Genomic DNA, 16,593 nt, shown 5'->3' on the forward strand with positions numbered 1-16,593 from the left:
GAAACTATGTATAGGCTGTGCATTTACGTTGGGTGCACTGGAGAAGTGGCATGTTTAGAAAGCAATTTGTGGGGCAGAATAGGCTAAAATTATGCAATGACCAAATCATATGTTTAAAATTTTTCTCAGGCTTTAAGAAATGATTGTGACTAAGATATTTTTTCCTTAACTAATTTAAGGTAAATATGTAAGACATTTACCTCTATTTCCAGTGAGTGACACATCTGAAAATGACAATATAAAAAAAGTTATTGATAACTTCCTCTAACAATGGTTAAATAAACTGATATAGCCAACTGATAGTGTAGTCATTAAAATAATTATGTAAAGGCTGGAAAATATCAGCTCAAAATGATAAAAGTTACGTGGTTTAGAGTGGTTGAATCATGAGTTACTTTTTTTCTCTTCTAGCTTCTATTCCCCAAGTTTATATTATTTTTCTAATGAAATAATTAACGTGGTTAAGTGGTAACAGGATGAAAACCATCCCTAAAAATCAATTGCATGCAAAGCAATATGTGCAGTTTAGGGCACTTTGACAAGCAAAATATTTTTTAAAGTTCAAAATAACTACTTGAGGTAGTAGGCAGGGCAGATATTTTGGGGTCCACATTCAGATGAAGAAACTGATGTTCAGAGAATGTGACTGATTTGCCTGTACCTAGCAAGAGGTATATTGGAAAAAGAACCCCACTACACCATACTGCCTTTATACTTCATTAAGAAATATCTTAAAATTAAGATACTTTTTCTGTTAAAACAGATATATAGTGACCACATTTTTACTGCAAAAAATTTTGAGTACAGGGACCATGACTTATTAACCTTTGAATGTACTACATGATATAACTGCTAAATAATCATTTCAAAGATGATTAAATGAATAAATAATTTATTATATGCAGTAGTTGAAAAATTCCTTAGTTATGTTTAAAAACTGCCTTATCTTTAACAACATTGTTCCTAAAAACATAAATAATACATTTATTCTAGATAAGTGTTAGGACACTTGCTTTGTAACTTCAATCTTATTTAAAATGTAGTATGATGGCTTACTCTTAAAAATTTTAATACATCTTTTGTCAAGTAAAATAATCACTCTCAATTCTACGAGTTTTTATAAGATGACTGTTTAAAATGATGGTTATTTATACAATGAAGAAAAATGTACTAAATAGTTATCAAAGAACATAAAATAGTTATTAATAATTCAGCTATTAGAGGCACTGGGAAAATCTAGTTAAAGGAATTTTAGTGTGCTAAATTCAACAAATAAAATGAATAAATGAATCATATCAGGGAGCATACTAAAAATTACCAAAAATGTTCACTGTCTTCTTTCAGATCAAATAATACTTTATGATGGTATTTCAAGTAACTTCATTTTTAAACCATGACTAATTACAATGCCAATGCTTCCAAAACCAACAATGACCTCACTTTTAAAACATTCTTGTCAGGATAACATTTTCTTTCTAAAACATTACACTCATTCCTTTTAGCCAACCCTAATATTGAGTTCCCAAAAGTTTAATCAGCTACATTTTTTTCTATCAAATAGGCCAATTGTTATAACATTTTTGGAGGAGATGGAATGTTATGAAAAAATAAATGACTAGTTTAAATAGTAGTCTAAAAAAATGCACACTTGTCAGGAAAAACAGCTATATTTGGTCACACGTCATATTACTAGGGAAGATATGTATTGTTTTATATGTGACCATTTTGGTTAAAGACTGAAAGCTATATCAGAAATTGTCACATTAACACAGATGGCTATTAAACAAAATTGATCACCTTATGCATGCTAATTACTAATGCTATTCTCAAACTCCTATCATGGTGCTGAAGTGGTCAGGTAAAGAAGTATTAGGTAAGAGCAGTCCTGGGCTATGAGTTAAGCTAGTATAACTGGATTCACACTAGAAGGTCATTAGAATGCTGGCATTAGGAGAACATGATTTGGTGAAATGGTGTAAAAGATTTTATCTTATCTTTTGACCAACTTTAATGGTATAATAAGCAAATAGCATACAAGTTTCATGGGAAATGTTCATAAAGAACATCAGTGTTTAGACTCAGGGATAAACCAAGTAGAATGATAAAACCTGAAAAGGACAATGAACATTTAAGATAAATATACCTGTCTCTATTAAAAAGAACCTAATATATAATAATGTTATTCTCAAAAATGCCTCTAAGCTTCAAAGAGAAATACTGGTTAAAGATAGGCTCTAACATCACTTAGATGATCTTCTCCTATAAAATTATAAACACGGCTATAAGTGAAAACAGATATGGCTATGTTTTATAATCCTACGTCAAGTTTCTGCACTCAAGACTTCAGTGTGAGTTTTAAAAAAGGCTTAGAAAAATCACTGGTCTGGGAATAGTAAAAATAATAACAATAATGGTAATAATGCTACATTTATTAAATGCTTACTTTATTCCAAGTTCCTGAATTATCTTAGTGAATCTCATAATGATCCTATAGAGTTAGATATTATTTTATCATTATTATTATTATTGTCATATACCATTTTACAGAGGGAAAACCAAAAACTCAGATAGTAAATTAATGTCTCAGGTGACACAAGTAATAAATGACAGAATAAAAATATTAACTATTCACGGCCAAACAATGAAATTTTAAACTATTTTAGAAGTCCATTCATTGTTTTTACATGCTTCAAAGGTGCATGAAACGCTAGAAATGTCTCTAAGGAGCTTTCTAAAAGAAATGGCTGTTTCTAAGCATCTTTATCTTTCATATGAGAAAACTGAGGCCCAGGGAAAAATGTAACTTGTCCAAGGTATCATTTAGTTGGATAATAGAAATTAATAGTCCTGTAATTTTTTAAAATAGGGAGTTTCACTGCTTAAAAAATTTTAAAATTACTAAACTAGGTGGTTACTTCTAAGGTTTCTTTCTGTTCTAAAATCTATTTCAACCTGGAAATAGAATTATCTAATCATCAAAAAGAAATAATTCCACTACTTTAGGGTTAAAGTGACTTCCAGCAAATCCTTGAAATAATCTTACTGTAGAAAAGTGTTTAAGATGGTCGTAAATCTAAAAGAAGACAAGTAAAGGTCCCTTGCCCCTTTTAAATGACATTTGTAGTGGAAAGACTTACATCTTCTGTGACTGTTTTTCAGACTGTGGATTGGGACCCATTCATACATATACCATGAAATCAACTTAATGATTCACATACAGTATTTTTTAAAAACAGAAAGCGATAGAATAAGAAAATGCTTGATACTCTATTGTAAATAGTAATTAGGTTAAGTATACTTCATAAAATCTACCTGCTTATGTAACTGTGCACTCAGTCATGATGTAAAATGTATTTCTTAGCATGAATCTCAATCAAAATAGATTGAAAGTCACTATGCTAGAGTGCCAAGGCATATTTCACATGTAATATATCTGACATGAAAGGAGTAATTCAATTACATTTTAATGTTTGACATTTCCAGGATCTATATCTAAAATATTTTGCTTTTTATAATTACAGTAAAGTTATTGACATGCTGAAGAGCCAACTCTACTAGACAAGCAAAGAAATTCTAGGAATGCAGCCTGGTCAACCGTGTTCCAAAGAAACATAAACATAAAACTATTTGTGAAGAAACAAACACAATGTTTAAAGAAAGTATCTAAAAGAAACCAGGGCCCCTTGGAGAAATGGTGATTTAAGCCCCTGCAGAAAATGCAAGATGAAAAGGGAACATCTTACTGTGTGAGAAAGCAAAAAAGCTATCAAAATCAGGTTGTGTTAAAAGGATGTAGAAATCAGCTTGAAGGTTTCCCACTGATGAACAATTTGGGCATCAAAGAGAATATAACTACAATAGATTAAAACACAAATATATAAAAATTCAAGAGTTTAAATAAAACAACATTGATCACCTCCAAGATTGCTAGGATATCAACTTATTGTTTTAAAATTTGGTGAATGTAAGAATCAAGTATTTTTTCTTCCCTTTTCTCTACCAATTTTATCACAGTTGTATCAGAGAAAAAGTTCTTTGCATTATTCTGCTTTAGAAGAAAAAATGCAGGAAAGATTTAGAAAGTAAGCAAATTATAATCCATAATGAAATAAGAAATGATCAGCAATGGCTGCTAAAACCATTAGATAAAAGATTGATAGGGAATTTTATAATGGATGGAACAGGCTCACAATACCTAAACCCACTGATCAATTTTAACATTACCCAAAGTAAGACAAAGCCTCCTAATGGAAGGCAGTAGAAAGTACATATAAAAGTATGAATTATTATTGCCCTAAAAGAGAATCTGAACCTAATCAGTCCTCTAGGTCTCACTGCCAGGTTATAGGAAACACAAAGGCCAGAAAAAGCTGTTTAAAAAGATCACAAAGATGTAATCAGAGAAACGCAAAATATGGGAAATTCTGTAAGACCTGGTTTCTTCAATGAATAATGGCAAGAAAAAAGTGGGCAGGACATTGTAACAGATTAAAAGAAACTTAAAAGATTCACTTTAAAGGTAACACTATAGACCTTGTTTGGATTCCGATTTGAACAAACAAATCACAAGAGGACTTTTTTAGAATTGGGCAATTTGAATATAGACTAGATATAAGATGATATTAAGAACTTATTTTTTATTTTGTTAGGTGTGATAATGATAACGTAGTTTTGTTAAAAATAGATAAAATATTTTTAAAAATCCATAAGAATAAAGCATGACATATAGAAATTCAATTAGTAGACTGATACGTAGCAAATACTTCCACACACATATATATGTAGTCATTTTTCAAGAGAAACATTTCATCTTTCTGAGGAGATACAGGTTGAACATCCCCAACCCAAAAATCTAAAATCTGCAATGCTCCATAATCTGAAATTTTTTGAGCACCAACATGACACTGTACGTGGAAAATTCCACAGCTGACTCTATGTGACAGAATACAGTTAAAACTGTGCTTCATGCACAAAATTGTTAAAAATATTGTATAAAATTACTTTCAGACTACGTGTATAAGATGTATATGAAACATAAATGATTTTGTGTTTAGACTTGGGTCCTATCCCATTATGTACCTCATTATATATATGCAAGTATTCCAAAATCTGAAAAAATCCAAAATCTGAAACACTTCTGGTCCCAAGCATTTTGGGTAAGGGACACTCATCATATATTGGAATTCCAAATCATTAAAAACACTCTGTCAACAAACTTTCTACCTTTTTAAAGTAAGGTATTAAGGATACTTCAGCTGGGTAAATGTCAACCAAGTTTTGTTTCTGCTTCAGGATGTTTTTCCATTTAAAATGTAAGCATATATTCCACATACAAAGCTTTAAAATACCACAAATGTATAATTATATTATGTTACCATAAATATTGCATTAGAAAACTTACAAAATAGTAGAACTGAAGGGCAAGCATGTTTCATGATCTTCTTCTTGAAGCACTGAATTGATTTTCTTTCCTGCTGCTTTACTTATAGATGTTTTCAGTTTCTTAGCTAGTTTTTTTGGTGTATTGGTTATGGAAGATTCTTCTGTACTGCAACTATACACTTCCACCTTTATCTTAAAGTCTGGCCCTGCTTCACTACTAAAAACAAGGCATTCATAACGTTAGAAATTTATCTCAGTAGAAAACAGAATTATAACATTCTTAGATGTTTTCATAACATTTAAAATCAGCATTTGACATCAGGGAAATGCAAATTAAGACCACTATGAGATATTATCTCACATCCATAAGGATGGCTATTATCAAAAAGAGATAAAAACTGGGGACTGTGTGGAGAAAAGGTAACCCTAGTATACTGTTTGTGGAAATGGAGGTTGGTACAGCCATTGTGGAAAATAGTATAGAGGTTCCTAAAGAAATTAAAAATAGAACTACCAGGCCAGGCGCGGTGGCTCACGCCTATAATCCTAGCCCTCTGGGAGGCCGAGGCAGGTGGATCGCTAGAGGTCAGGAGTTCAAGACCAGCCCGAGCGAGACCCCGTCTCTACTAAAAATAGAAAGAAATTATCTGGCCAACTAAAAATATATATAGAAAAAAATTAGCTGGGCATGGTGGCGTATGCCTGTCGTCCCAGCTACTCGGGAGGCTGAGGCAGGAGGATCGCTTAAGCCCAGGAGTTTGAGGTTGCCGTGAGCTAGGCTAATGCCATGGCACTCACTCTAGCCTGGGCAACAAAGTGAGACTCTGTCTCAAAAAAAAAAAAAAAAAATAGAACTACCATATGACCCAGCAATCCCTCCTCTGGGTTTATACCCAAAGGAGATGAAATCATCACCTTGTAAGTATAGATAATGCACTCCCATGTTCACTGCAGCATTATTTACAGTAGCCAAGATATGAAAATAATTATCTGTGGATGAATGAACAGAGTAATAGAACACATAATAGAGAATTATTCAGCTTTAGAAAAGGTCTTGCCATTTGCTACAATATGGATGGACATGGAGGATATCATGCTAAGTGAAATAAGCCAGACACAGAAAGAAAAATACTGTATGATCTCATTTATATGTGGAATTAAAAAAAGAGCTCAAATACACAGAGATAGAGAATGAAATAGTGGTTACCATGGGCAGGAGTGGCATGGGAGGAAGTGGGGAGATGTCAGTCAAAGGAAACAAACAACAGTAGATATATAGGATAAAAAAGATTAGAGATATACAACATGAAGACTAAAGCTAATAAAATTATATTATATTAGGAATTTTTGTTAAATTGTAGCTGCTCTTGTCACAAAAATAGTAACTGTGTGAGATGACAGATTTGTTGATCTGCTTCACTATAATAACTAGTAACCATTTTACTACCTATGTGTCCTATAACATTATGTTGTAAACTATATTGTATACAAATATACAAATGTATATACTATATATTGTAAATAAATATACTCAATAAAATGTATTTTATTATAAAAATAAAGATTGTGAGAGGCCCAGAGAAGATTGCAAAATCTCTTCAATCAATGCAAAATTTATGGGAAAAAATAAAATAAAATCAGCATTTGAAATAAGTTTATGTTAATGTATGTTAATGAGAAAGAATCTCCTTCCATTTATTTAGTATCTAAATGGACTGAGAGGGTCACTGCAACTTTCAGAGCTATCAGCTTCATAACTAGGGCAATCTTAACTAAATTTAACCAATATCTACAGGCATATTACTTAAAGTAAAAGAATAAAATGCTCTGGTCATTTTGTTGCCAACACTATTTCTCCTTGTCATTCCTTTAATACCACTATTTTTAAGGAATTTATATGTGTAATTTCCTAAAATGACTATTCCTCCAAAACAGAATCTGCTGAAACTTTAGTTTTCATTTATTCTTCATAAAGAGTCAATTACAGTCTACTCACCACTGTGCCCCCACCCCGCCCCTCTTTTGTACCTAATAATTGCAAACAATATTTCAGAATATTGTTATATAGGGGGAAAAACAAAACATAAAAACCATATAAAGGGATATACTTCAAAGCATGAACTCCTTGAGGGTAGGTGCTGTCTTGGTGATCTTTGTATTCTTACCCTAGCATTGTAACCTGGAATGTAGAAGGTACTCAATATAAATTTATTAAACCAATATGCAGAAATTCTGCAATTTTAGCAAATGCTAAGATTGGCTTTACCTTGTTCATACACAATGAGCTACCTTTAGCATAAAAGATTATGGTGGTGTTACTAACAATAAAATACACTTAAGACTGCAAAAGAGGTCCATCAGCAGCAGATGTTGCCTGCAGATGGAAGATCCATCAGCCTCAGAGATTTTAAAAGTGCAGCACAGACATTTTAACATATAAATGGACTATCTATAGTTTGGTTAAATCCAAGGAATAACTTCTAGATATTTTTATAGTTTATTATTTGGCAACTTTTAAACATACAGTATTCCTGTTAATGACTAACAAATGTCTCAATATTTAGAGGAAAACCAGAAATTCATAAATATTGAATACTTATTAAAAACAATTATCATAACAAAAAGCACATTTTTAAACATTTACAACATTTGTCAGCAGTTATTTTTAGAATAATTTAAAATATTTACAGAATTTTTAGAAAATTATAAATCATGTGTTGTCTTCCCAAGTAACTCGCATTGTTCTTTCTCCAGGAAAAAAAAAAACAAAAAAACCTGATTTTTGTCCTTGTGGTAAAAACAAACAATAGCCAAGTGATGTGAAGAAAAGAGCCCATTAACAGGGTAATTTTGGCAGAAAAAAATTCACTAACAGTAGTTGATAATGAGAATAAATGTATTCAGATAACTTATGAAAAAATATTTGTTAGCCTCAATTATATAAGCATTTGGGGATATTTTTGGACCCTAAATAAATTTCTTTGGTTTAATACAGCTTGTAAGAAGGTCTGCATTACTGCTTATAAACCAGAACAATGCATTTGATTTTTTCGTGGTATACTATTACTATGGGACACTGGACCAGAAGTCACAAAATATGGTTTGCTACAGTTTTTTTTAACGTTATGTGAGTGGCAAAACTAGTTCGCTGAAATCTCAACTGTCTAATTCCATAACTGAAAATGACAAAAAACACATATATTTATTTTGTCTTAATAGTCTATTAGCTACATTTAGATACAAAGATAGTGTGTTTAAAAGTCTGAAAAGAATACAAATCTCACATTGATTTAGACCCAAAGAAACTTTGAAAGAGGCCAGGAAAAACTTATGTTAGTTAAAAATGATTTCTATGGCTACCTGAGGAGTTCATTCTGGTTCTGTATTATTACCACAATAAAATAAGCCTGTAAAAGAACAGGGGCAATAAAAACAGCCCTGATGATCACCTATTTTTTTTATCGTTTTGGAGTACATGAAAGAAGTGCACCATCAGAAAAAGAACACTCCAAAATTATACCAAAGTGCTTTTCCTACAGAATATACTTTAGTATTATCTTATGAAGTTGTTACACTATTTTAGTATTTCTGTAACTAACTCTCATATATGAGATGGAAGAACCTGTTTTATGCCCAATTTTGCTCTACATTAAATAATGTTCAAGAAAATTCTATTGTATTCATAACTTAGTGGATAATGGAACTATAAATATTTATATAAAATTTAAAAATTTATATCCAATGAGTCAAATATTTACTGTTAATACTAATCATAAGATTTCCATTTTATTTTATGTCAGAAAATTGAAAATGTAGAAATGGCCTTCTTTTGAACAAAGTAACTTTCAAAATCATTTTAACCATTTAAAAATCTTAATGCTTCAAAAAGAATTCAAAGACTCAATATTTAGGTCTTTCTTTTTAAAAAAGCAGAATTTTAGATTATTTTCATTCTCTGAAGATTAAAAAAATACTTACAATATGGTTACATTTTCAAAACATATATCTGTGATTGTTTTATCCACAATCACCATGTCAGTATCAAAAACCTTGGCTCCCATTTTGAATAAACAAAAAATGGCATAGCGCTGAGATCCTAGAGAAGAAAAACATTTTAAGCAACAATCCATATAAATCACGACATTATGTTAAAGTCTACTTGACAATGAAAATTAGCTTAAATATTTGTTTAATAGGTTATTTTCATACATTGTCTCTTGTAATCCTTAACGTTCTATAGTGATTTTGCTGTTAGTATATAGGAATACCTTATCCAAATAGAACACAAGTAAACAAGGAAGTATCAAAAATAGAGTTAAATATAAAGCCTCTTAGCAGCCTAAAGAAACCACCAAATTAATAAATTTTATTTCTAGAAAATTCTTTAATCTTTAATTAATAGCAAATTTATTATATATATATATACATATATATATTACCTCTGTGGTTTTGGTTTCCAAGACTATTTAAGAAAAAGACTTTTTTTATTAGAAGAGGTTAAGAGACATATTAACAACAGCAAAATATTTTCCACCAAACTAACAGCAAGAGAGGAAGCCACAAAAACAAACAAACAAACAAACAAAACCAATAAAAATTAGACATGGGAAAACACAGCTGCTGGGCCTTTTAATTTGGTGCTGTTTTAAAAAGTATTAGATGATTAAAGGACTAAATCCTCACTACTGAGAAAATGTATCTCTTCAGAAAAACTGATTCTCTTTAGTAATCAGAAAGATTTACTTAATTCCCACATGTATTCCTTTGTAAAGTAAATTAATTTCCTAATTGAATAACAAACACTAACCTGATTTTAAATTCTTCATATAAAACTAATTATGCTCAATACGATTCAGATTTTAAAGTATGAGGAACAAAGCTATCACAATAGACAAGAAAGATAAAGGATTATCTATCATATCTTCCCTGCTTTGCCTCTAACAGCTAGAAATCATTTGAGGTTAACTTCTATGACCTAAGCAATACATGGATTTGTGAAGACTCTATAAAGCCATAAAATGCTGACAAAAAAAAAATCAGATCAAGCTAAAAACTAAAAATCTTTCCTTTTACATCCCGTTAAATATATCTAAACTAACAAAATAAGGCAGAAAAGATCTTCCAGATTCTGGTCAAACAAGAGAAATATTGCCTTTACCTTTTCCTTAAACATTTTCTTTCGTTCCATATTTTTTCCTTCCCTTCACCCCACCCCGAATCCGTAACTTACTATCCTTGCACAGGTTCCTATCAACAACTAAACGTACACTAGATATGCATAATCTTCATTAGTATCAAGCAATTGCTACATATTTATATTAAAATCAGAAAACAACAATTCAGCAAGATTCTGCTTATTCTGCCAAATGATATCAATTTCTTTCAGTGTGGAAGCAGGATTTTTTCCCAATAATCACCAATTTACTATACACTAAAGAAAATATTTCAATTACAAATTAAAATCATACACACGTTCTTTATTGCTGAAGTGATCAGAGTCTTTCCACATTAGTGGTATTCGAATATCTATAAAGAAACAAAAAAGAAATGACAAGTAAAATTTTGCTAAGTTTTACTTCTTACAGTGACATGAACCTTTGAATTGCATAACAGATTGTGACCATTAAAGCCAAAATAAAGTGTTATTATTTAACAGCACATTTTCTAGATATTGTATATGGTGTGTACTTTTAAAAGTTATTTCACCTATGTACAAATTTTGGGTATATGAGGTGAAAATATATTCTTATAAAAAATAATTGTTCTAGCTCCATGTATACATCCTTCTTTTCCTGATTTATGATGCCATATTCATCATATATGTCATTCTGAGTAAATGTCTGTTCCTCAGCTATGTTTTATGGATCTTATTGAATCACTTATCAATTACTGTCTATCCTAATACCAACACTATACTATTATAACTATTGTACCTTTACAATATACTTTACTGTTAGAAATATTTGCTTTGGAAAATATCTTAATCTCATTTGTTAATTTCTTTACGTGGATTTTAGAACTATTGTGTCAATATCCCCCTCTCCAAATGTTTTTAAGTATTCTACTATCCAAATTAATTTGGGAACTGATAACTATTTAATAATCTGTCTTTATACAGAGTAGCATGATACATTTACCTTTAGGTTTTTATTAAAGTGGGTTATTCTTGAGCATTTAATGTTTTTATTTTTTTGTTGGTTTTATTATAAAGGTGATCATTTTTGCCATTATATTTTCTAACTAGATATAGATGGTTTTAAGAGAAACTACCACTTTTTGTATATTTATCTTGAATCCAGCCACTTTTATTGAATTCTTTACTAATTCAAAGTGTTTCAGTAAATTCCCATACATTTTGTAAGTCTGCAATCTATTATCTTCAAACAGTATTCAATTTACCTATTCCTTTTCAACAGTTTCATCTTTTATTCTTATTATTTTAGTGAGACTTGCTAAAACTGTGTTAAATTATACTGACATATTGGACATTGTTATTTCTTCTTGATTTTAATGGAAATGCTTCTTCACTGTTTTATAATTATGCCTTGGCTGACGTCCTGTCAACGATCCCACTTCTTCTTGCTTGACCACAGTTGCTGACTAATTTCATTTCACAACTGTTCCTGTTCACAGCTGTTCTTGCTCTGTTATGGTGGCATTAACTATTTACACTATCAAGGGAGGAATATGCACCCTGACTTCCTTTGCTGTACACCCACAACCTGTGGGTCAGCCTTGCCCTTTCCCATGCCTAAACTGAGAGGGTGGATGTCACCTGCAGAAGAGAAGGTGGATATCTCATATCTATTTCCTAGAGGGTCACATACTGTTCAGACAGCAAAGGATTTGTAATCTATCAACCGTGTTTCTTAATTCAGCTTCAAATAATAAAAGTTTCTTCCAGATTTTTGTAAATGGTTGACTCAGTTTTCGTTCACAGTATTCTTACCTTTGTCTTTTTTTAATGTCTTCATTGACATTTTAATGATAAACTGAAAGAGCCATAGTAGGATGGCTAACTTGATGCTATCAGGTCCTAGAAGTCTATTGTTTTCAAAAGTGAAAACAGAGGCACTCGATGTACTAGTTTGGTTTAGTCATTGAATTAGCAGCCAGTGAATAAGCAGACACAATTACCACCGTGTAATTATGGTAAATATTACATTTTCATATGGTAAATATTTGGTGTTTGGCAGAAATAATCAGAATAAATCTCAATTATTCTTTTTACTTTTATAAAGATCTCACCAGTGAGTGGTGAAGCTGGAAATAGTAAACCCAGGCATTTCTTGGCTATAGATGTAATATCAGAAACATTATGAATCTTTGTTGCAAATATTCATTTTGGTCAAAAGTCACATTTTTATCCTAATATCCAAAGAAAATGGATTTATAAAGGTGAATTTGTTTTTTATTTTCTTTGTTTTCACAAATACACATATATGAGATCATTAAGTCTAGGCAAAGATGAAAAGAAATTATATAAACATTCCATTTTCTGGGAGTTTTAGTTCCTTAATTTAAAATTATCTTTTGGAAAGAAAGAACGCATGTGGAAATAAGTTCAATTTTTACACTTGAGTAATTGTGGCCAGGAAACATTTTTTCTTTAAATGCTTTTACTTTAGGCCCCTTCTAAATGTACAGTTAATTCTAATATCATGAATTACTGCAGTCAATAAATTATTTATTATAAAAGGACAGTATGTTGACTCTATCATGGCATTTGCATCTTTAACAGCAATTTAATATATCTCATTTGTATACTGAGTGGCATCATATTAAAAACAAGAAATGAAAGATGTTTAATTATTTTTAGAAACTCTCCTTTAAATATCTTTAATACTTTATTCATGTTAAAATGTATTAAACATGATGAACAACTATGTAAAAGTATTATGTTTGGCAGCAAAAGAATACAAGGAGGTATAATACATGTTTTATTTCAGTCTTATAATTGGAAAGATGAAAACATAAATGACTATAATTCAAGCAACAGATTTTTATATATCCCAGTTATTTTTCTAAAGAATTTTTTTCTTAGGAGAATACTATTCATATTTTTCTGATTTTGGCCAATTTTTATGTCCTTTGTAAAAAGCAGGTCTACCCTTCCTGTATGATCATTTTTGTTTATTCATAAAGACATTACTGAGAACAGTTCCTTGGGTGACAGGGCCTGAAATGCAACCCTAGTACAAGGCTTTTGGCCAATGAAATAACCTAGTTATTACCTAAAACTGGTGAGGTACATACTGTTGTTTCCCAAACGTAATGATGAGACAATATTTGTAAAAGTACATTATCTAACTAGTGTACACACGAGTCAGCCATGTATTCACTTCAATCTGTGGCACTGCCAAGCCATTGTCTTTAGCTTCCTTAACATTTTGGAGAAACTGAGACTACACAGCATAAGTGCCATCTAGTGGTAAAAGGTCTCCTAACTGCATTAGGAATTCAGAGAAAGGAAACATCATTTTTAACTGGAATGATAGGGAAGGTCTTACAGATGAGCAAACAAGTCTAGAAGAAAATGTAGTTATTTCACAAGCTAATTTGGTGTCAGAAGCATGGGGTGTGTTGACAGGCCAAGGAGAGAACTGTCTGCCTAAAGCAGACAGCTCATATAGGAGTAATGAAAGATATGGCTAGAAAAAGAATTGGGTCAGAATGGAAAACTGGAGAAAACAGTTTGGTCTTTATCCTGGAGGTAACAGAGAAGAGTCATCCATCCAATAAAATAGTCTCTGAACACTTACTATGTGCCAAGCACTGTGCTATCTTCTGGGTATAAAGTGATGAACAAAATAAACATGGCTCCAACCCTTATGGAATTTCTGGCCTAGACAAACATTAAAAACATTATTAAAGCTTCTCAGCACAAAAGGAACAGAGTCAAAAGATGGGGTTTTTAGCCCAGCTCAGCCACTTATAGGAAGTCATTTAATCTCTGAGTCTGTAGAAAATAAGAACAATTATCCCAACTATTTTTACAAGGCTGCACTACAGAAAAAACTGCATAGCATGTGTAATGTAGGAAACAGTTTTCTCAAATTGTAAAGCTCTGCATAAATGTAGAGCATAATGATGCAAACTGTTTTCAAACAAATATTCTGATAGAGGTATGAAAAAGAAAATGAAGAGAATGAAATCAAAGCATAAAACAAAACCTACCAACTCTAGTTATTTTATAGAATTTATTCAGCAATATAAAATGATTTATCTATACCATACCTGATATGGCAATCTTTCCTTTACATGCTGTTCGTTCTTTATTTTCAAAATTCACATTACTGTCAAAAGAAAAAAGCTTTATGAAAAAAAGCTCTTTTCTAATAAGCAATTGTTTTAAATCTTTCACAAATGCCTAAATATAAAAAGCAAACAAATATTGATGAATAATAATGACTTCCAGTTAATATAAACTATTTGACTCGAACTTTAAGATGTTTAGTCAACAGCTAGACTAAGAGAAATATTTAGAGCCATTCTGTTTGATTTTTCATAAACTTTATGTTCCCTAATGATTGTATACTGGTTACTCTACAATGAAAGCCTTTTGTGATCTCTTGCATCTATAAACAAAATGTACAATATTTGTCCAGGTCACCAGAAGTGTAATACCTTGGGTCACTATTCTATAAATTATATTTCTAGCTTACTAGATATAGTGACTTGAAAAAGTTAATAAACTTTCCAATTACGCATACTGTCCAGGAGTACCTTATCCTTATAAAATCTGACAATTATCCAAAAAATTACTCTCTGACATATATTTATATACAACATCACATTTCATTTCCCCAAATTCCAAAGAACTAAGTCTATACTAAAACAATAAATTAACTAAGGTTTCAGAAAAGGAAGGAGTGGTTCTGTAGAGAGGAAAATAACATCATGACAATAAAAAAAGTTTCAAAGGAAATTCTGAGGATATAAGATACTTCCAAATATGACATTAAAATATACTAGAGTACCATAAAAAAAACTTTCAAAATAGATATCTCCTACTGGATCAAAACAATCTCACTCTTGAGTATTTCCCCAATATCCTATTTCCTAATAACCTGCATTTGGAGATAAGCATTCCACTTCTAGAGTAATATTTCCAAGAGTATTCTTTGTATTTTTTGTCCCTATTTAATTTGGTTGGCCAATTAACTGCCAGCTAATTTAATCAGGCACTTCAAATAAGTGATAAGATGGAAACTTTCCATTTGAATACTGTTTGATTCTAAGAAAGCTTCTGAAGAAAGGTGGGAGTTTGAAGTTATCTAATTTTCAGAAAAAGACACCAACTCACTGCTTTAAGTAGGCTTGTTAAAAAAACTACGTATTTATTCATTATCATGCATCCAAATTTGAAAATAAAATATGCCTTACTTTTTTACCCCCTTACTGGATTAAACTTGTAAGTATCATAAATGAAGTGTATTCCAAATGAGCTAAATTAATTTACTAATGTACTAAAGTTGGTAAGTTTTTATGAGATATTTACATGGTATTTATAGAATCATACACTATGTCTGACTAAAATAATGTAGCAGATTTAAAGTCAAATATTCTCAGAATCCTATCTAACTGCTTTACAGTTATACCTGGTATTTAACTAGGGAAAATTCACTCCATGAATAATATAAAAACTAATTATTTCAAAATAATGTTTCATTAAATCATGAATTTTAAAAAGAACCAAGTTCAACATTTTATATTAAAGTTTAGTTTGTCATATTGGAGAAGATTACCTTGCTTATTATTATTAGTTCATCATAGAATGAGATGTTCAATTGAATAATCTATTATATATTTTGGTGAAATCATATACTTAAAGGCCCACAAGAAATCAAATACAAATCTCAATTTCTTAAAATTGCTATAAGAAATACAATATAAACATAGTTGGTTGGCATTTGTAAGTAATGTTTTTTTAAAAAACTATATGAGCAATGCATATATAAATTCTTAAAATACTTATTTCAGTGAAACAGATATAAGGAAGCTCTCAGTAACCTGAGTTATTAGGGAATAGGTCATAGATTATGCTAAAGTTAAGGTATTATTAGGTATTATAAGGTATTATTAAATTGGATTAAATTTGAGGCTTTGGCAGGCAAATGAAATTCTGAAATATTAGAACTACCAAATGCAAACTTGCTGAATATTTACCAAAAAAAAAAAATTTTTTTTCCTCCTCCAAACTATTCAGTC

The 16,593-nt window shown here is 30.8% G+C and overlaps 1 protein-coding gene across 2 annotated transcripts in view; it reads right to left on the reverse strand.

Moving 5' to 3' along the window:
• Positions 1 to 16,593, reverse strand: part of RTKN2 (rhotekin 2) — a 69,567-nt gene that overhangs the window by 39,282 nt on the left and 13,692 nt on the right. Inside the window, exons 3-6 of one of the 2 annotated variants that reach the window (XM_045568250.1) lie at positions 14,620 to 14,678; positions 10,855 to 10,908; positions 9,361 to 9,478; positions 5,402 to 5,596 (exon numbers count right to left, since the gene is read on the reverse strand). In XM_045568250.1, coding sequence (XP_045424206.1) covers positions 5,402 to 5,596; positions 9,361 to 9,478; positions 10,855 to 10,908; positions 14,620 to 14,678 — 426 coding nt within the window. Of the gene's footprint in view, positions 1 to 5,401; positions 5,600 to 9,360; positions 9,479 to 10,854; positions 10,909 to 14,619; positions 14,679 to 16,593 lie in introns of both variants that reach the window. The other variant, XM_045568249.1, reaches the window with a different exon arrangement.

This window comes from Lemur catta, chromosome 14 (genome assembly GCF_020740605.2).
Source record: "Lemur catta isolate mLemCat1 chromosome 14, mLemCat1.pri, whole genome shotgun sequence".
NCBI lineage: Eukaryota > Metazoa > Chordata > Mammalia > Primates > Lemuridae > Lemur > Lemur catta.